General features: G+C 33.5%; 1 protein-coding gene across 1 annotated transcript in view; it reads left to right on the forward strand.

The window, feature by feature from the left end:
- Positions 1-22,651, forward strand: part of LOC144434316 (uncharacterized) — a 42,122-nt gene that overhangs the window by 463 nt on the left and 19,008 nt on the right. Inside the window, exon 3 of the mRNA XM_078122767.1 lies at positions 21,408-21,595. Within this exon, the coding sequence (XP_077978893.1) occupies positions 21,437-21,595 (159 nt within the window). The 5' untranslated portion in view covers positions 21,408-21,436. The remainder of the gene's footprint in view (positions 1-21,407; positions 21,596-22,651) is intronic.

Below are 22,651 nucleotides of genomic sequence, written 5' to 3' on the forward strand. Positions count from 1 at the left end.
CGAGTATTCGAATACGGCCGACTGGCCTGTTTATATATCGCCGGTCCAGCTTTTCGTAAATACTTTATGAATTATTTATCAGATATATTTCCCAGAAGGTAGCGATTCAAATGAGTAAATGTGTATGCTGTCATGTACTTTTACCAGTTGTCAATACGGGTTTTCCTTTTGTGCGAACAAATTTCGGCGTTCAAGTTAACGGTTGGCTGGGTCGTTTGCACGGCTAGCCGATAGTGTAGATAGAGGCACGTTGTAGGATCGAATTGAGGCACTTTTGAGGAAGTCACAAGTTGCAGTCGAAACTCTACAAGACTGAACAGCGAGGAGATGACAAGCTAAGCAGCGAGCGTCGTCCTTGTTTTCTTCGAAAGAAAATTATGCACACGATCAGAAAAGGGTGCTTCTCGTATGTGTTGATTTCATCACATATTTTCTCATGTTTTGAAAAAAAAATTGATTTATTTATCTTGGGTTATAGCTGCCCAAGTATTTAATACTTGTATAGAAAGAACATTTTCTTAAAAAAAACGTGCAGCAGCAGATTTGGTTAATATAGCAGCATGACATTTTAATAGTAATGCAGATGTTTATTAAAATGTAAATGAGATGCTTCTTATAATATATAGCATTTTAACAATTAGTTAGGTTGCCAATTACTACAGTAGAATGACATTTGATTGACAATGAATTTGCTTTCATTGTTCAATTGAATAAGACCTGCATCAATGTTAACATTTTCCCAATGTTAACATTTTCAAAAGACGCTTGAAAACCCACATATTTCAGAGAGCTTTTTCATCTCCTTTCTAACTCTAAGCGCAACTGAACATTGTTTTCTTTGGATATTTGGCGCTATATAAATTTATTAGATAGATAGATAGATAGATCAATTCTAATCTTGTCGTGTATGGTAGTCTGTAGGGTAGGGAGTACAGAAGATTTATATATTATCCTGAACTTATTACTTATGCATATTGTTCAACATCCATTGATGTACATTTCAAAACTTAGATGTTTTCAATACGATAATATTGATCACTCACAAATACGACAGCTCCCCAAGTTGAACCTTTTACTTGTTGCCAGATGTTTGCTAGCCAGAAAGTATATATTTACCCGTCACAGCCAGAATTTCATTTTAATCACTTTTCTTTAATGAATTCTATAACAACTGGTGTCCAGTAAGAATGTTTTTAATCTGAACTCAAATCAAATCACTTGCATTGATGTGTCATGTATTATGTCATCAATACTAGAAGCTACAGTTGGTCAAGACAGGTAGCTTTACAAATGTCTGCCTTTTCATAACAAAAATTGTTTGAGATGGAAGTGCTACTTCAATTTCAATATCTCAAAAGTGTCTTTTCAGTTGGGTGATGCATTGTTAACCACATAAAGGCAATAAGTGGGTAATTATTTGTCTAACTTTGTCACCCTTTAAATATAACCAAGAGAAAAGGTGAAATTCACACAAGATTGAAATGTCAGTTACTTCCAGGTAATCTTAAATGCAATCAAGTGTTCTATGCAGTTTCCAGGCATGATGTCTAAATCAATGCAACTAGACAATCAGACAAATTGGAAAATTTAAAGTTTGACATATGCTATCTTGTGGACAAATTACTCTATTCATTCTTGTCACATCACCATGCTCACTGACGTAGTTTAAAAAGCTGTGACCACAAGCAGGATTATTTAGAAATAAAAAGAGAGAAAATCGCCGGAAAGACGAATTCAATCTGTCAGGAAGGCTATACCAGACACTTTGTCAGTTAAAATCAATGTGCCACCAAAGCTGCAAGAAAAGATGTCACAAATGTTATTTTCTGTCTCCTTCAATTTGTTCACCCTTTCTGTTCCAAGAAAATGTAAGCATGCTTTATAGTTTTATCTTCTAGAAGGCCTGTAAGTCACAAAGGTGCTGTTGTGTTTTCAATAACAAGAATATATCTACCCTCCTCCTATTTCAAGTGTTTGTTGTCTGTACTGACACAATGAGTGGTCATATTTTTGACAGGCTGATAATTACATGTATTCGTAAACTTGTAGGTGTATTAAAAAAATGACTCATAAAGATAAGATTTCTAAAAAAAATATTGTTGATGACTAATTTACCTCTTGGTAAGAATGAATCAATGTACTGTGACAATAATTAATATTACTAATTATTTGTTATTTGACAAAGTAATTGTCAAAAGATTATTTCTAAAAAAAACACACCAAAAAACACACTTATTTTAGGTTCAAAAATCTTTGGATAAAATGGAAGCATCACAAAAAGTAAATGTTTTGAAAATACATTTGAAAAAGCCTGATGAGAGGAGAAAAAACAAAAAGAATTTTAGTGAATTTTGATAAAGTAAAGCTAAGATAAATAGAATTGTAGAAATAATGTTTTCACACAAGTACACTGAATGATTTTTTGGAACAACTAAAAGTGTGATGTGTAATTTTAATTTGAGCTAAAAATGAATCAGTATGCTATATCTTTTACATCAATGTACAATTCTAACACTTCACAAAACAAATATTATGAAATTCACAGCTTGTCAGATAACATTGTCTCTCCCTATGTACAATACAAAACTTGTCTAAAGGAAACATGTGCTTTTACATTTGCATAATGATACTATTTTTATTCAAAGTACGGTCTATTCATATGTAAATAAGACATGAATAAAGATGATGATGGAAACTGAGATGATTTCCAGTTTGATTTATGGCAGATTAGCTTGTGTATTAACAACATCTGAGCTATCCCTCTGTGTCAGTTTTATTCTGTCAAACCTGGAGCAATGCTAAATCATCAGGAAACAAGAACTAATTTGTGTTTCTCTCTTTTTTAATCATATTTGTTACCAAGAAAAAACAACGCTTTCCTTATTCTAAACCAAACATGAAAAACAACACTTTCCTTATTCTAAGTCTCATGCGTAATTTTCGAAATGTTCCTATTTGCTGGTTGTTTGATTATTTCTTGTGTTTTAATAGTATTTTTTATTTGTATGTCTGTCACATTCTGGTGAATACATCAGTAACAAAAATACATGTATTTCGAGGTTGTTCAGCTTTTGTGAAAACATGAAATCCATACAAAAGGCATGTTTGGTTGCAGTATTTTATCATTGAGTGTGATATTGTTTGTGTTGAATACAAAATCTTGAACCAAGGGATGATCATTTTTATTGTTGATGATATGCATAAAATGAGAGCCATCACATCTTTAGGCTAAACAAACCATTTCTCCTTGTCAAGTGTGTCTGTATGTTAGTTTTGGCCTGTCATCTGTTGATTCTACTTTTGTTGACCACTTATAAGTATATATATACTCAAAAGACACATACTATATTATCTATGGGTAGTATTAAAATGATAAGTAATAATAAGTAATATTATAATAATATCAGAAATAACTTTTATCAGAAGATGCAATCTAGAATTGACATGTCTAATAGAATTTGAAGCTATCAATATGAAAACAGTTGTACACTCTATCCATGTCATCTTAGTACTACCTATCTTTTGTGGATTATGAGCAATGAGATCCAGATTTTGATCTGGAAAGATCTAGAAGTGGCAGGTCTGACACAAATTAGAGTAAATCTGACTCAAGTGAGTATGATTTCACATCTGGTTCATTCTATAATACTTCCCATTAGAAAAGTACTTTTGGGGAAATAAATAAGCTGAAACTTATGCTGCCATGGTTACTTGTATTATTCTAGAATATCATCTCTCAATCTTTGGATTAGTACAGCCTATCCTCTCACAGTATTAATTTGGTTGCCTAGCAACTGCCTCATTCTTTTCTTCAGCTTCACAAAAAATCATAGCTAGAGGAAAGAAACAGGTTTTAATGAGTTAGGTATTGTCAAATAGAATAGGACTATGAAATATCATCTGTCAAGTGAAAAAAGAGAAAGGAAAAGCAAAGTCTTTGTTAGAAGCCAGTTGTGAATCGAGAATTAGAGCCATTCATTCTCATGGAGTATTTAGGAACTGAGACAGCCAGGTTATCCATGGGTCACTTCATGCAATCAAAAAGCAGACTAATTCTAATTGAGTGTCATTTTCATCTGTGCATATCTTGTAAAATTTTGCCTCTGTTAATGGTAAACCATCTGTTACGGTTCAGTAATTCTGGTCAAAAGAAACTAATCTCCGGCATGATATTTTTGACAAAATGGAAGGTTGAATCCATGAACTTGTCATGGGATATCATCTGTAATGAAGTGAACAAGTACTAATCTGTCACAAGCCTCCACATTTTTTCTGTCACAAAAGAAACACTAAAGTACATTACCCCAACTAAGATGATGTGATTTCTAGTTGTATCACTTTCTTTTTTTCTCTCGCTCTCATTTGCAGCATCCTCCACTGTAGTCTGCATAATTTTCTTTTCCAGAAGGTGATCACATTATAGTTCATGACTCCATCTATTGTACTTTTAATACCATCCTTGTTAGTATTTTCAATGAATATTTGCATGATATGATGGTAATAATTAAGGGTGGATAATTTAAACTAAAAGGATACACTTTTTTAAAACTCTTGTAGTAAAACTTGTACCTAATTCTGTAAATTAGAACAACTGATTCAGATATGATCATCTAACAAATATATTTTATATTACTATATAACACAATAAATATTTGTTGTAGTTGATGTTAAAACTATAAAAGATTTTGAAGGATTTTTCAAAAATGATGCCTTCTCTTGTATTTTCAACAAAACCTTGTTAAAACTCCAAATAAGAATTGAAAATGTGTGAGGGAGTAGTATTTTGTTTAAATTTTCACTAGTATTAAAATGGCTGACCTCATCTTTTTCAGTAAGAAACTGACCGCCTTTTTTTAAAGTCATTATAAATGAAATATCTTCAGTGATGAACATTCTTTTGTCATCAAATTGGAAACCATTTTGCGAGCTGAGAAACTGGAAAATGAAAATTACAACCATAAGAGACACTCAGTCTCACCAGCTCCCGTTCCCATATCAGTAGCAGAAAGCAGCTGATATATTATTACCAGATTGTTCATTAATAAATTTAATATGTACATTACTTAAAACTTTTAATGTATGGTCAGTTTAAAAATGCAAATGGCATTAATTCATCAAAGTACATTATGGCAAACATGTTTAATAATAGACAAGTTGTCGTATAATAACCACTGTAGATGTGTGCATATTGTTTATTCTGTTAGTCGGCAGTTTGAAAAACCCACTATGTGTCCCCCTCTTTGACATGGGGCCTGACAGATTGAAGTAAGCAGTAAAGTGATATTACAGAGAGCAGTCCATTTACAACATTGATTATAATGTCGTGGCGAGCTTAGTTGGAAGGTATTATAGATTATGTTTATTGGAGATGAAATCTCAGCAGTCTGGCTTGTATGCCAGGGTCAGGTTTCAGGTTATCCCCATTGATAATGAATTTTCCCAACACATGGCCACTTATTGTATATCTAATGAGGAAGAATATTCCACTTTCTATATCTATTATCACATGGGGGTGGACAGGTTTTGTGAGAGATTTGAGATTTTTGAAGAAATTTGTAAAAGTCACATTTTTTAATTAGTTGGTAGAACCCTGCTGATATTAATGACTAGCTGTTATGTAAAGAAATTCCTTTTTTTGATGCAAAAATCTGTGGCATTAAAAGTTATTAAATGAAGCGTAACCCAGCATCTGATTAATGTCTGTCTTCCTATCTGTCAACATTCAGTGATCTGTCATTGTGACAAATGCTTTTAGCCAAACAATGTGTCTGTGACTACCTGCTCGTAAAATATTCAAAATTACATTGCAGTTTTGATGAAAATTTCTCTCTGGGGGTTTGCCTTCCGAGACACTGAAGGGGTTTCTCATAATGCTAGATTGACAGTCGACCTAGCCTTAGAATTATAAATTGCACATCTGAGAAAAGGAAGATAATATTTCAACTGTTGATTTTCATTTATCATCATACAAATTACATTTCGAGTGGCAAGTCCTGTCATAGTATTCCTGTTGTACACTCCAGCTGAATATCAAATTTATCTTGCAAGTCCAGTAAAATAATAGCTGTGTCTTGGGATTTTGGTTGCTACGGTAACAGGCTAGCAGGTTGGAGAGGTATCATTGGAATGCAGAATACCATGTGTTGGATTGGATGTTGAAAAGCGCCAAATTACAGCCCCCTCTGAACAGCAGTTCCCAATCAAAAGTAATCAAATTAAAAGTAATGAAATCAGAGACATCGGGCAAGATTAAAAGCAGGCAGTAGGGAGGTAGAGTTGATGCCTTCTTGTATTCTTAAGCAAGAGCAAATCTGGATAATCGAGAGAAGTATCCTTGAGTTGGCTAAAGGTAGTGTGGAAGCAAGGTAAGTGTATGAACATAACATTATGGTTTTGCTTTAGTGATCATCAGCCTCGTCACTTTGTGTATGCATCATATAAATTATGAAATTTAACATCATTTGATATTACAGTAATCATAATTATTAAAGTTCTGAAATTTGGTTAATGGATGTATTTCATTAGCTTCGGTAATCAGGCTTTTCATATTTTATGAAAAGCTGGTATTGAGTGAGTGTTTTGAGAGTGCCACTGTATTCATGGATGTGAAACTGACGACAGATCTTGTGGAAAGATGAAATTAACTTGATGTATCTGGAAGCACAACTATTTCCTGCAGATGAACAGCTTAATTTTGTGTGTTTACTGGGAGATATTTTAGTGATTTGTAAACCGTGGTGTGTTGGAGATTCATTGAAGACATGCAGACCATGGCTTCATCACGGCTCTATTTTTCTGAAGCAGTGTTTTGTGTCACAGTGTTAAAATTGAAACCGCACAGGTGAACTTAAACTACAGAGCAAGGTTTGTCATTGAAATCTTTTCACTGAATTTTTCACTTATTTTCACCATCATGACTGTGTTAATGTTACATACATACATTGTATATAACAAAAAAATTGTGTCAGTATCTTGTGCATTATATCAAACATGCAAAAACATTTTCATCTGAAGGTTAAAACATGAAAAAATGATATATACAATAGGGCATTTTCAACAAATACAGTTTTCATGACTATAAAGGGATTTCATTATCACTTTCATATCCATTTTGAAAATACGTGTATAAATGAAATCCATATACACATTTATTGCCCCAGATTTCTACTAAAAGGTGTGGGCAATGACAACAAATACAGTTGAATATTGAATGATGCCTCCATCTTGTCTCCCCTGAAAACCACACGCCTTGATCAATGGCAATGTGTTTTAGTCAATATTAAAGACAGGTCTCTCTGTACTTCATTTTCTGACATTTTTAGTTAGCATTTTACCCTAGGGCATAATTTTAAATTTGACCCTGCCTTCATTTGTGAAGAAGACTGATTTTCGCATCAGATATAAATGTAATATTATACAGTAACTGTATGCACAACTGATGCGACATGTATGTACATCTATGAGATACATGATAATAAATTTGAAAAGTAATCGAAAGAAGAGAATCATTTTGTTATCCAGATCAGTGCACTATCTGATTGTTCTTTTTTTTTTCAAACTCACAAAAGAATTTATGACTACAAGTCTCTTTTGTCAGGAACTAGTTGGCATGAAATGAAGTCTTTGATGAGAATATAGAAGTCTAAACATAGTCATGTAATATATTCTCAAAAATTCAAATGCAAATGAAATTTGTATACTGTACTGTGTACAAAGAAATTTGAAGATCTGAGATGAATATATGATGCTGTCAGAGTTGAAAAATCATTCTCAAGATAAAAAATATTTTCTAGCATATTAACCAGTAGTTTGCAAATTAATCATTTTCAAGTATGCCACATCCTCTCAGGTGATTTCTGTTTTTCCCAAATTACTAGGAAGATAAAGATGAAATTTGATCAGCTTAATTATGTATGAGATGGCAAACTCAGGAATATTAATGTTGATAAATAAGGCAGTGATGAAGCATTAACATCAAGGCCCTGAGATAGAGTTTCCCAGGTCAGGAATATGTGGAAAGAAGATAATTGTGTATGAAACCTTTGGAGATTAGATTCACTCCACAGTGCTCCTAGGAATGGCATGTCATTGGCTTCTTCAAATAAATTCACCAAACCCTATCAAGTATTAAATGAAAATCTTGCCGTGCAGCTGAAACCTCCAAGATATCAAACTTTGCCGCCTCAGGTGGCTAGATTTCATTGTAAACAGAATTATTTGAAACCTAATCCTACTTTGATCATGGCTACTGTACAGTGGCATTGACAGTCTTGATATTTTATAGTTCAAGGTTGAATTCATATACAATATTGCCTAAATTCTGTACATTGGATGTTGATATATGTTGTTCAGCATTGATGTATGGATGGCAAATGAAATTATTCCAAAGAAAGGGCGGACATTTAGTCATACATAATTTAAGAAGTGTCTGGAACTACACCACCCACAACACACAGTGTAGCTACAAGGAAAGTTAGTATATTTTTGAATTGTACATGTACCTCTGAGTATATTGCTACAGTGTCATCGATACTCTTCTCTCAGTATTGACAACACCAAAGCAATATATTCACAGGTAATGGTACAGCTCTTCTCACTTGAAGTTGTCATGGGAGTACACATATTATATACATGTATCTCAGACAGTTAATCTTAAGCCAACAGATACATAATTTATGGTTCAATTTTGAATTGTTGACATTTTGTAAATGTAAAAATAACCTAGAATCATAGATGTTGAAGAGTGTACTGAGACCTTCATATTTTTTTGATATTTTTTTGCCATTAAAAATATCATTACTAGCTGCATAAAGTAATATGTCGAAGCAGATTTTCATTTTCTAGGGACAAATTAGTATTTTAAAAGTGATATTTAAGAAGGTTATGATTCTTGCTGAATAACTGGTACATGTGTATTTTAATAGTTGATAGTACTCGGTACACTAACTTTACATTCATGTGTAAAAAGTACTTGAAAGTCTCTGTACCATGCACTGATGCAGTCATTTGTTAAGGAAGTGTATATTTATGGGATGCTGATACATGCATGTCAACCTGACTCTTAGCAATCACACTTGTCAGTGAGTACAATAGGAGGTGAATATTGGGGGGGGGGGGGGGGGGATTATGAGAAAAATAGTTCCAGTTACATCTACAGATGCTGAGACTTTAAGCAAAAAAAATTCATGTACATGAGTGAGGAATGAATGATGAAATTTAGAGAGAGGAATGACAAAATTGAGAGGGGTGACGTAATGATGAGAAACTAGTCAACAAATGTTCTGTCTTTGAAAATGTTAAAAATGTTCGTCAGTGTGGAAATTCCATACTTAAAATTAATAAAAGCAATTAATATTCTAATAAAGTGACCAAGATATGTTTGAATTTTAAGATACTAATTGCATTTCTCTCATAAGAATAAACAGGATATTAAAATACTTTAACTGAAGTAGTCATTTCTTTGTGCATAAGAAATCACAGTTGAAACATATTCTATAGGGAGTGTTATAAATTAGTATACACCGGTATATAGAAGATCGGAATATCTCCTGACTTGCTGATTACAGTACCTACTTTCCATTGTGACTCATCATAGGGAAATGTGTGACAACTGAATGGATTAAAGAAACTGTCAAATCACCTTCCGTTGATAACTCTTTCCTTGCAAGATCACTTGTAACACCTTAGGGCAGAAAAGTGGACATGTACATATTCGTGCTACAGGAAGCTTTCATGATCAGGCATGAACTATAGGGATTTGATTTCCATGTACTCAAAACTTGTATTCTGTCTACGATCATCAATATTTGCATAATTGTCAGTTGATGGCAATAATAATGGTTACTTCACGCGCAATGCCTGAAGACAAACTAGAAAACTGTGAGATGTGTCATATTTTTTGCCCAAGAGGGTAGATTAGTTTTTTTTAGCAGAAATGAACTGAGGCTCAGTAGTGCTATCGGCATCATGTGGCAATGTGTCTATCTGTGTGTGTGTATGTGTGTGTGACTGTGTATACACATCTTAAAGTCAAAGCCACTGAAGCAGTCGCCTTTAAGTTAATGTTTGTGTAGAGTTATTACTTTGGATATATAGTTGGGAAGTTGTTCAAATCAAAATGATCGCACCACAGGTGAGAGGTGTGTGATTTGATTCAAATAATGTCATTTTTGGTAACAAGAATTGCTTCCAGTTTCACTTTCAGGCTAGAGTAGAAGTTTATTGTTTTATTGATGTCATGAAATCTTTTATGTGATAACTCACACCTACTTGTTTTTGGCACCAAGATTAATCTCTCTTTGAGGTTGCTTGGAAACAAGTTGTTTTTATAGCACAAAAGACAAAATATACATATATATGTATTCCTAGCAACAAGTGCCCACCCATAGCAACACTCAAATGATGATGCATGTAGCAAAGATAACAACAGGGATAGATAGTATGTGGATAAACATTCAAAAAAATGTATGCAAATATGCCTAGCAACAAAAGCACACCCATACAGCCTAATGATAGTGAATGCAAAGGTAACAACAGGGATGGATGGACAAGTTGAAGGAAGACATGCCTAGCAACAAGACCATGCACATAGCAACAGAGTAATGAGGGTGTGTATTGCAAAGATAACAACAGGGATGGATAAGCAAGTGAATAAACATTTCGAAAATGGAGTGTCACATACATGCCTAGCAACAATACTGCACTCATAGCAATGGCCATGTAATGGCATATACATGTATTGCAAAGATGACAACAGGAATGGATAGGCAAGTGGATAAAGATTCAAAAAGTAATAGCATATATGCCTAGCAACAACACCCATAGCAACAGCTAGATAATGGTGCATATTGCAAAGATAACATGTGGAATGGTTAAAATATGCAAGTGGATAGTATGCAGTGAAAAGCTTTGTATAGGCCACTGCCCTCAATGTTATGGTAGTAAAAATATACATGTATACACTAGCAGAGTATTGTAAGGGTTCAATAATCCAACCGTATATCTAATTTGGCACAGTCATCTACTTTGTACATCAAAACATATCATTAGCATTTTAGTCTTAGCTGTTCTTACTTCAAGATATAAACAGAAGAAAGAGTTACATTTTGTGCCTTCTATACTTGCCCAGATATGTCTGCAATGAAACTTGACCAATGAGGTTACTCCATAGGAAGGTGAATGGGGATGGGATCTGCCACCCAAAAATGTGTAACCTTTTTTCAGAGTTGCTCCTATTATAGGTCCACTTTCTTGCCAAAACTTTGACATAACATATGGGGGGGGGGGGGGGTGTGGTAAGAACATGTTATACTATAGTACCGTTTCTAAATCTCCAAATCTTGATTAGAAAGTAAAATCACATTCTAAAAAGTCATACAAAACTCTCTAAGACTTTTAAAAGTGTCTTCCATGGTATTTGTAAAGGTAGCTGATTATATTATATTCCCATATACTATAATAGCACCCCAATGACCAAAACATCCTTATTCATTGTACTGTAGTGTTTATTTACATGTATAGTACCATCATAATTATAGGTACAATATAAATGGTCATTTTTGCCAGAAACATCTTTATATTAGTTTTGAGTCTGTCTAAAATCAGTCAAATACCCCATCCTCCTCTTTTTCATACATCTTAGTAAAATGTCATGTTTCACCAAAACAACTAGAATATATCTTTAACGTAATATCAAATAATCAAATAAGAGAAACATTAAGAATACATATTACAAATATTTAGTGAATTTATTTTATTAAACGTACAGATTCCACTTCCAGCCACATGTATTGTATTCAAATGAAAGTCTATCTGTGTTGATGAATCATGTTGTCAAAAAGTTGTTACTTTTGTTCCATACATGCACACATATGTAGACACACAAATACACACACTCACACATAAGGAAACAATACAATGTATGTTGCAGGTCATACTGTTATGTATACAAATGTATTACTCTTCACAAAAAAGCACGTTTGATTGACCTGAAAAAGAGACTCAGTCTCTTTTGAAGCATGACAAGATATACAGTATGATCATTTAACTACATAAAAGAAGTGTGTGTTTTGATGAATAAAACAGTATAGGAATTACTCTACATTCATATCTTACTGCATCATCTGCGTGTTACTCTCTTGATATATTTTTGAGTTTGAGCAGACATGTACACATGTGTGTCAACAGAAAATCAATACACAAGAACAGCTTGGAGTACCACTGTGACAATGTATTTTTTCATACTGTTCTTCGCCATTTTAGTTTTTCCACTTTTATATCATTTGAATATGCCTGCAGATTCAGCTTGAAAAAACACTATCAATAGTATCATTAACATTTTGTGTACATGTTTCTGCTTTGTTACACAATGGGCTCATTAGTAGATGCAGTGCAAAGAGAAGTCTACATGTAGGTTTGCATTTTTAAAAGTAGTACTATTTATAATGCCATTGCTAGCTTTGCTTCCTACTTCACCTGACATATATTTCCTACAATTCAAATCCTTGCTGTGATAAAAATGTGAAACCAGGTACCAGTACATCATGTACATTGAAGGAAAAAAAATTACAATGTAATTAATAGATAATGTTGCATATGATTGCCAGCTTTACATCCTAGCTCCCCTGATAAGTATTTCAAAAAATCAAATTCTTGGCAAAATAAAAAATGTGAAACTACCATAGGTATGTGTATAAAACAAAACCTGACCACACATCATTCTTATAAATCATAATTGTGTATTGACTACAAGCTTTGTGTCTGAGCTCACCTGATGAGTGTTTCCTCCATTACTAGTATTTGCAGTGATGAAACAAGATACAGGTGCATGAAAAAAACCCACAAATTATTTGTAAAAGTCATGTAATTGCGTGGTGTATGGTTGCTAGCTTGTTGTCTCAGTCTTTCCGTGCAAAGTAGGAGTTAAGACTTGAAGTTCTTCGAAACAGATATGGTTCCAGGCTACATGTGTGTCATTGCTACAAAAAAACATTGAAACCACCTGTATTTGCATTTGTAGAGTACACGTACATTGCTCCTAAAAATTTGAACTGAAAAATTCCACAACATGTTTTTGGTTGGAAGGATGGACAATGTTTGCAAATCATAATAAATATCATGTCTCTTCTTCTTAAAGAATAGATTGTACAGAATGAGAAGAACATACTGATACACATATGTATAATATATATGTGGGTGTATGTGTGTTTTAGATTATATGAAATATTTCTTAAAATAGTAAAGTATAGTGTAACTGAAGTATATTCCATTGACCTTCCAATGGAGAAAGTCAGACATATAATGACTCATTTCTGGTATCTTTCAGACTCTGCATGTACATTAAGTCTACAATGCAAATGCATAATTGGAGAGTGAATGCATGCAATTTACAACTGATAAGTCTTCTATGATAATCACAACATGCCCTAAGGTTATGCGGAGCAACACCAGTACACTCTTCCAACTTAATGAAAAATTTCAAATTCCCAAATAAAACAGATGGCACTCATGACTTGATATTTGGAAAGTGTTTATCCAGCTGTTTTCTCATATTTTAGATTTTTCTTTTTTAAACGATAGTATTAATGGAAAGAAAATACATGCAGTTCCATTTACAATGTATTTGTCAGTGATAACTCACACAATTGACGGGATGATATGTTTAGAAAGGTGGGGGAAGGGTGCCTAGGCAAGGATACTGGATATTTTATGTGGTTGAGTATATATATAATTTATGCAGTGACATATAGACTGATATAAATTACTATATGCATACCTGGTTTCATGTATTTTGCTCTTTGAGAGAGAGAGAGAGAGAGAGAGAGAGAGAGAGAGAGAGAGAGAGAGAGAGAGAGAGAGAGAGAGAGAGAGAGAGAGAGAGAGAGAGAGAGAGAGAGAGAGAGAGAGAGAGAGAGAGAGAGAGAGAGAGAGAGAGAAGAGAAAGAGAGAGAGAGAAGAGAAAGAGAGAGAGAGAAGAGAGAGAGAGAACACAGTCATGTAGTTACTGTGTTGAAAATAATACATGTTTTACCAATTCTAGCAAAATAATTGTCTAGCTGACACTCCTAGAAAGAAAAAAAGTCCACAGTTATGATGATTTGAGTTATTAGTGCAATACCATTACATTATCATATTAAAGATTGAGATGTCATTCCTTGACACTTCATCAATCAGACGTAAAGATTTCTATTTGTCAATAGAGGAAATCTAGAATCTCAGACTTCATAATTGTTGGGGGAGGGGGAGGGTTTCACTCTTACTAACTGACGTAATGACACATACATGTATATATACTTGCAAACATCGTAACTGTTAAATGTAATTCAACGAATAGGACTAGTACGAGAATTAAAATCAAGAATTCTTTTATTTCCACCTAATATCTAACTGTTTATATAGAGTGCTAGAGCTTGTATGAAAACTTTCACAAAAGCAAACATGTTACATATTAAGTTATTGATCTTTTGATATGTGTTGACAAAGACTATTGGAAGATGACAGGACTAGCATCTAAATTTGCTGATTCAGTGAAATTTTATCTTGGGAGAAAAAAGAAAATGACACGTACTATGCATCAGTGAAAAAGAAATGTATTTGTACAGTTGGATTTTAATATCATTGCTTCTCAAATGTACACCTGTTCATATAGAGTAAAGTGTGTTATACTAATGTCATGGAGTTCAATGGTTGAAAATCTTCTGAATCATCACTTCCAACACAGAATAATGATTTGTATCTATGAATAGTATGATCTCTCTCCCCACCCTTACCACACTATTTGTCAGTATGCAGAATCACAGCTTAATCAACAACTCTTCACCCCTACCACACTATTAAAGTATTAGTCAGTAAGGAAAATCTTAGTCAACAACTCTCTCCCCCACCCCTACCACACTGTCAGAATGCAAAATTGAACAACAAGTAACTCTGTCTCTAAATTTCTAATCTCTCCAACTCCTAATGTAATGAGCATTTGAATTACAGCCCTAATTTGGTTCAAACTAGAGCTATTCTTATAGTCATTAGTCTTCTATGACTTACACAGGTATGTACAGGTACATCATATGTTGAAATATTTACTCATAGAAGTACATTTGTACATGTGTATGTTCATCTTTATCATGTACATGTATCAAGGCATCGAAAAGCTCACAAGTTACAGTTGGACATTCACTTTGCTGTTTGATTTATTTTGGCAAGAGAGTTAAGGTTTAGATCTGACAGCCAAGTGAATGTCAAACAGTAAATTGTAAGCTTATTGGTTCTGACATGCATTATGCAGGTGGACATCACTTGGACATGCAAGTAGTCTTAACCTATATATTTTGTCTCTGATATACATTGAAATTATATATACCTAGCAATGCATTTTTTTCATCAGTAACGTGAGTAAGTGATAGAAAGACATATTAATATATTGACAATGGCACTGAAGCTCTCATTAATGCTTCAATTCATATTTTTAGTATGAAATTTATTGATTCAGAAATAATTTTCAGCATATTGACGTGTGTGTTATTGAATTGTGAAAGAATATAAATAGAAATGTAGAAAGATGAATTGCAAAAGAATAAATGTGATGAACACTAAATTGTATGTTTGTCATATACATGTATTTTTAGCTCCAGGATATATGGTCAGGTTACCACCATCCCCTGGTGCATACTACCTGTTTTTACATCTGTATAGGGAGGCACAATGTATCTTGATATAGAAAAGGAATGCCATTCTCTATGTTATTAGGACACCACATACTTTTACACCAGATGAAAAGAGTAACATTATCAATCACTTCAGTGTATAGACAGTTACAGATACTCCCCTGAAAGTATACAACCTAAGATTTATAGCAAAACCCTGCCTTGCATTTGACATGCAGCAAAATTGTTATTATCATAGAGGCGAACTAAAGCAGAGATATTCTAAACTTAATCTAGAGGACTTGCATTTTGATGGAGATTGATTAATGGAAGGCCCATGCTTCCTGATGATTCTGATAAATTGTACATTACCTGAGCTGTTCATGAAACTGATAACTTAAAGATGATTAATGTGTCCACGGGAAGGTTCATGTTACTCCAGGTCATAATGAAAATGATATGATGCTGAATGCATAGAAAATGAGGCAAGTCTTCATAGAATGTAATTAGAAATCAGCTCAGGTCAAGCCTGACTTGTTATTAGCTATACTTGCAAATTATGAGCACTATATATGATGTATCGTCATGCCTGCATTACAAAAAAAAAATGGTTATTTGTACCCAGCAAGAATCTAATGCATCATTAAGTAGCATGCACATATGTTTAACTCACAAAATAGTTTGAAAAGTTGTTAAAAACTCTGCCACTTCAAGTGTAAGTTCTATTATCTTTTCCCATCTCACAAATTGTAGCACTCACATACATGTGTATATTTGAATACAAAACAGTTAATAAAATGTTGTTAGAACTGTGCCACTACAAGAGTACAAGACGCGCACAGCACATGGTCAACACAATCTGTTTTTTTCAAAATATGGTTAAAGTAGGTAAAATGTACATGAGTTCCTCAGTCATTTTACTGAGGTTCTCTAGACTCTACCACTATTTTGGTACATGTATTAAATTTTTAAAGTGATTATACATACAAGTAAATTCATTCCTCAGTCATTTTACCAGGGTTCTCTGCCTCTGTTTTTGCAAAGGATGATACATATAAGTCTGGGGAAAATCAACATGTCATTGAGTTCCCCAGTTTTTATACCAGGGTTCCAATATTGTATAGGAACCCACTAACCAGATCAATCCCTCTCTGTTACCAGGGTTCCTAAACCTAACAAAACACAGAGAAAATTTATTGTTGCCGACAAATGTAACATACATCTCAGAGATGAGAATGCATCTACTTATTTCATAGTTTTCATGGAAGCATTCAGTTGTCCTGTTGACTACATTATGTATATTGTATATACAAAATGTATGGCAGCTAGACAACATTTATTGATCAGAGAAATTGTGAATCTGTATTGATTCAATATTTTCCAGGTGTGATATTTTTTCAGGGTATAATACAATTAATTAGGTATATTCAAACCAAGTTTAATACCATGACTTTAACTTTAAGTTAATACACAAGAAATCATACAAATTTTACCAGATTGCCTCTGCCATCTGTAAACCTTGAGATAAAACTGTGAGGTTTATTGTCAACTGTCTCAAGGGATTATACATACAGAAACAATAGATTGTCATTCTTGTGTAATTTCCTGTCTTTGAGATCTTATTTAAAGTCAGTATTCAGGTTGATTTCTACTTTTATATTGTGTACTCACAATATTTGTAAGGAGTCTTAGAATTCCATGACAGGCTAATATAAACAAAATTAAGAAAAATAACTATGTCAAAATCCCCTAATCCGTGTTAAAGTTGATCATCCATGAATTATATGAACGTGTTTGTTGAAGCTTCTACCCACATATGTATGTCTATCAGAGATTTGTACATCCCTGGATGTATATGTTGTATGTTATGCATGGATGAAAGCAGTGTTTTCGCTAAAGGGCAGACAAAATGATAAAAGAGAAAAGCCACAGATTTCCCCTGTCTTTTGTATATGGTTTCCTTGTATAATTATGGTATTTCGTACATGTAACTACAATTATACATTGTAACGATTTCACCATGCGTGGAATTTGAGTTCCTAAATGTTAACCACAAAAAAACAATTATAAAAAAAATGAAACAATTTTATTATTACAAAGAATTGATGTATAGATTGTATTTGTTGATATATCATGCAATATGATTGTGAGCTTTCAATCAGGGCTTGAAATTAACTTTTTTCTATGGTAGTCCCAGTGGGATACCAATTTCAGAATTGGTATCCCAATGGTGGTGATCAGTAGTTCCCTATTCCTGAACTGAAAACAGAGTTCTTCTATTGGAAATATGTTTGTTATTAAATTTCATTTATGTCCGTAAGTCTTCAATCCTTTAAGTTTAAATCATTGCTGCATTATCAATGGTACATGTACATTGTAGGCCAAGTGGGCTACAAGCTGCAATTCGTGGTAGCCCCATGACAAGAATTGGTAGTCTGTAGACATGGGACTACTGGTAATTTCGAGCTCTGTCAATGGACGATGACTAGAGAGCTCTTCTTGTACTATCAGGCTCCTACTACACATACATGTATTTGCCTGCAAAGAAATGCCGTATAATATTGAATGTTTTGTTTACAGATCATCACTAAAAAAAATCATCTTATTTCAGTGAATAAAACACCCATACCAAGTTACAATACATACTCATGTATAGTTGTGTATTCCAACAAAGAATTGTCAACAAAGTCACATTTGATATAAAGCACAATATGACTATCAAGACCCTGTATAAACTAAAACGACCAATATTAAACATAGTACTACATGTATTCTTATATGTGTACATCTTACATGCTTAAAGCTCATCTGATATGCTGACAGAGTAGTTATTGTAACAGTAACAAATAAGTCTTTTTTAAATCTAAGGTTTCAGCTTCCTTCAGTTTGATTACGGTAATACATATGAATACGGAATAATAATGGTTATTGCTTGTTGGGCAACTTTAGAATATCACCATGCAATTATTTTGTAGTTCCCCCAATTTAAACCTCTGTTCTATTTACATGTAATGTTTAATAGATGATTGTATGAATCATAGTTTTTGGGTATCTTTCATGATTTTATTTTGACTCCAACTATTTTGATTTGTTTAAGTAACAAAATTGCCCTCAGATAGGGATTGTACTTTTGTTTGAGAGATTACATGGTTCAAACTGACAGCCTAATTACATCTGTGTTTAACACTTATCAGGGCCATCTTTCAAACAAAGAGCTTTGTGAGAGATCTGATGCCAAGGTGTAGCATTGCTTAGATAGGATCATTTAATGTGTTTGAGGTGTATGGTCTTGTATACAGATATCAAGGTCAAACTAATCAGGGAAGGGATGGAGCATGATACATACCATGCTGTGCATTTTTGTCATTAAAAAGAAAAATTAATGAAATTATGACAAAATGGCCAGAGATCTGATCCTAAATTAAGCCTTAATATGTTGCATGGCTTTGACAGAAATAGGACCTGGATTTAATGTGCTCAAAGTATGTGGCCTATTTAAAATATCAAGGACTTATAATATTGGGGGAAGGTAGAACATACCATATGTCATGCTGTATGTTTGAAAAATAAAAATGCATGATATATAAAATATATACAGAGTTTTGTCAGATTTCTTATTCTAAGATGTAGCATATAGATATGATCAGTTAATAATATGTTACAATGATGTAAATATCAAGGGCAAACTAATCATGGAAGGATAGAACATAATGTGTCATGCTGTATGTTTTTGTCATTTAAAAAACAAACCATGATGTATGACTCTGAAATATGCAAGAATTTTGCCATATTTCTGACTTGAGTCTAAGGTGTAGCAATTGGGATCATTTAATGTGCTCAAGGTGTGTGGCCTGACCTTGTATACAGATATCAAGGGCAAACTAATCAGGAAATAGGTAGAACATAATTTATATCATGCGGTGTGTTTTTGTCAGTGACAAAAATTAAAATAAGAAATATACGAGTCTGACAGATTTTTGCTAGATTCTAAGATATAGCATTGCTTAGATAGGGTCATTTAATATGTTCAAAGTGTGTGGCCTTGTATACAGATATCAAGGGCAAACTACTCAGGGAAAGGGTTGAACATGATATATATCATGCTGTGTGTTTTTGTCATTTAAACAATATGAAATTATAAAGACAAATATGAAACAAGGGTTAGTGTTTTGCCAGGGATGTGATACTAAAGTGTAGCATGGCTTAGATTGGATCATTTAACATGTACAAAGTGTGTGGTATACAAATATCAAGGGAAAACTAATTAGGGAAATGGTAGAACATGTGTGTTTTTGTCATTTAAAAATATAAAAATACATGATGTATGAAACATATACAAAGTTTTGTCAGATTTCTTATTTTAAGGTGTAGCATATGGATGTGTTTATTTAATAAGTATGTGGCCTTAGTATACAAATATGAAAGTCAGAATTATTTTGGGGAAGGCTTGGACAATTTATATAATATGGTCATATAATTTATGTTGTGTCAATTCAAAAATACTAATAACAGTGATTAGGCTCGCCTTTCATAAGATTCATTTGTTAATGCTGTCATTTTGTTATCAAGTAAAGCACACCCCTGCTGTTCCTATAAAATTTCATTAAGCCTAGACAAAGGTATCAGCAACACCTTTAAGAGAAAGGGATATTCTTCTTCATTGTCATAATTTACAATTCACAAATCCTCCAGGGCTGTATAAGAACTCCCTATGAAAATATCAAAATGTTCAGTCATTGTAATAAAATGATATGATGAATACTAAATATTTAACAAGCTAGGTAGGGAGTGAAACAAAGACTGGGATGAGCAAAAAGAAGGCCAATAGGAATGATTACATGGGGGTTAAAAGATACAAAGGGAAAGCAAATGTTTCCTCATTTAGAGAGAGTTGTACAACAAATTGATGTCAACATGCAGACAAAACTGCAATACAGGGTACACAATAAAATATTTAAGTGGTAGACATAAAGTATGATGAACTGGAGACAAAGGTAGGGTATTTAATAATAAATGAATGCTTTAATTTTAACAGGGTGTATCATTTCACTGTACAATTCTCTCGCTATGATATGATATGAACATATCCTATAACAAATACTAGATTATTGAAGCATATTTGTCAACTTTCATTCCTTTCTTTGTGTCTTAAAAAACACTCAAAATTAAAGAAATATGAATTCAAACTATCAGATTTTCTGTGTCAAGTATTACAAATGTATCAAGAGCTAAAAAGTGTTTTTGACATCACTAGAATTTAGGCGTTTGACATAGGAAATACATCTTGCACAGTGGGTTTGACTTTGACCGTAGATGTTGGAGAAAGATTTGACATTGAAAAAGTTGTGTAGAATTAGATATGTGATGTTAACTGAAAAATTCAATTCCATTATTGTATATTGAAATGCAACACGCAATCGAAAGATTTTACTCCTGTGAGGTCTGGCAAACAGCGCTGTTGGACACATTGAAGATAGAACCACATGCTTAAACAATTTCAAATGATATACATACTTAAAGATGGGAAATATATCGAAACCGAAATACATGTGTCATATTTGACAGGTGGGATAATTATGCCAAGACACACATTGTATATAAAACCTTGCATATAAAATAATAACTTCAAATGTATGTCAGTATGAAGGAAATCCATACACATGTAATGTTCAATAACAAGAGTTTTCCAGGTCAAGTATCAGAATCGGATGAATCTGAAAGGACTCATTTTCAAATTCTTTTTCCTTTTCTGTGATTTCCTTTGTGCAGGTAGTCACTGACAACTCGCGCATATTACCATGGATGGGGATGCTACCACTCAGCAGACAGGGGTGGCCGATGCTGTGACAGCTGAGGGGCAGGTACAGACTGATGTCAGAGGTCAGGAGGTCACGAGTCATGGTGTTTCTATCAAAACTGAAGTGAGCAGTCCACAACAGATGATTACAGGAAGCCAGGTAAATGATGTTTCATTTTAGCATCGCCATCTACATATTACACACATTAGCTCCAACCTGTAGGTTGCAGTGACATGAACATGATAATAACGTGTCCCTTGTATTAATATTCTGTTAGATTCCTGCAGGGCTCTGGCAAGTCACATAAAAGAACTTGCCATTAACGGCATTCGACATTGGACATGTAATTAATTGGTTGTAGGTTTTCTTGCATTTCTTTAGCCAGCAGGTATTCCGTGGCACAAATCAATCTTCGTTTCTAATTCTTGTCGGTACAAATTGAAAATCCTATAAATATCCTGATCAATAAAAAACATCATGGTATAGTTGCAATGTGTGATGAATTCTTTCAGACCTGCTTATTTCAAAGACACAAACCAAAGATAAAGGTACATAAATTTCATTTTAAAAAAGGACAGCCGAGATAATATCACGTAAGAATGCATTATGAATATTAAATAAGCCATGCTTGATTTTAGATTGTTTCATTAAAATGAATGAAATTTTAGGGGTATATCATCGCATACTCATCACTTACATGTACATTTCAGTAAGGTCAACATCTACTAACCTTTTCAGTGCTCTTGTTCCTGTTTTATTGATGTGTCTGTTTATTCTTGCAAAAAAACAGGATTGCTGGAAAGTCTTCAGGGAAATAAGAGAAACAGTATTAGTCAATTTTCCATCAGGAGGTTGACATTCTGTTCTAATCTATAACAAGATATTCTTGTTTTAACCAGATGTGTTTTACGTTGAAATTTGCAAAATTGTTGTGAAATGGGCACGTCGTTGATATAAAGGACATTGGATTCAATAGTAATGTCTTGACTAATACTGTGACTTTATATATGCCAAACGTGATATGTAATATTACAGTCTGAGTACATTTTACTTTAATTTGTTTTTAGTCTCTTAAAATTCTCGTCACCAGAAATAGAATTTTACCACCTAGGTGTGTCATAAAATTACCAATCATTCAATTTCTTGGTTGACATCATGACTTCTGCTCCACACAATACACATGTATTACTATGGGTGCGAGTGAGAATAAGTTGA

This window comes from Glandiceps talaboti, chromosome 4 (genome assembly GCF_964340395.1).
Source record: "Glandiceps talaboti chromosome 4, keGlaTala1.1, whole genome shotgun sequence".
NCBI lineage: Eukaryota > Metazoa > Hemichordata > Enteropneusta > Spengelidae > Glandiceps > Glandiceps talaboti.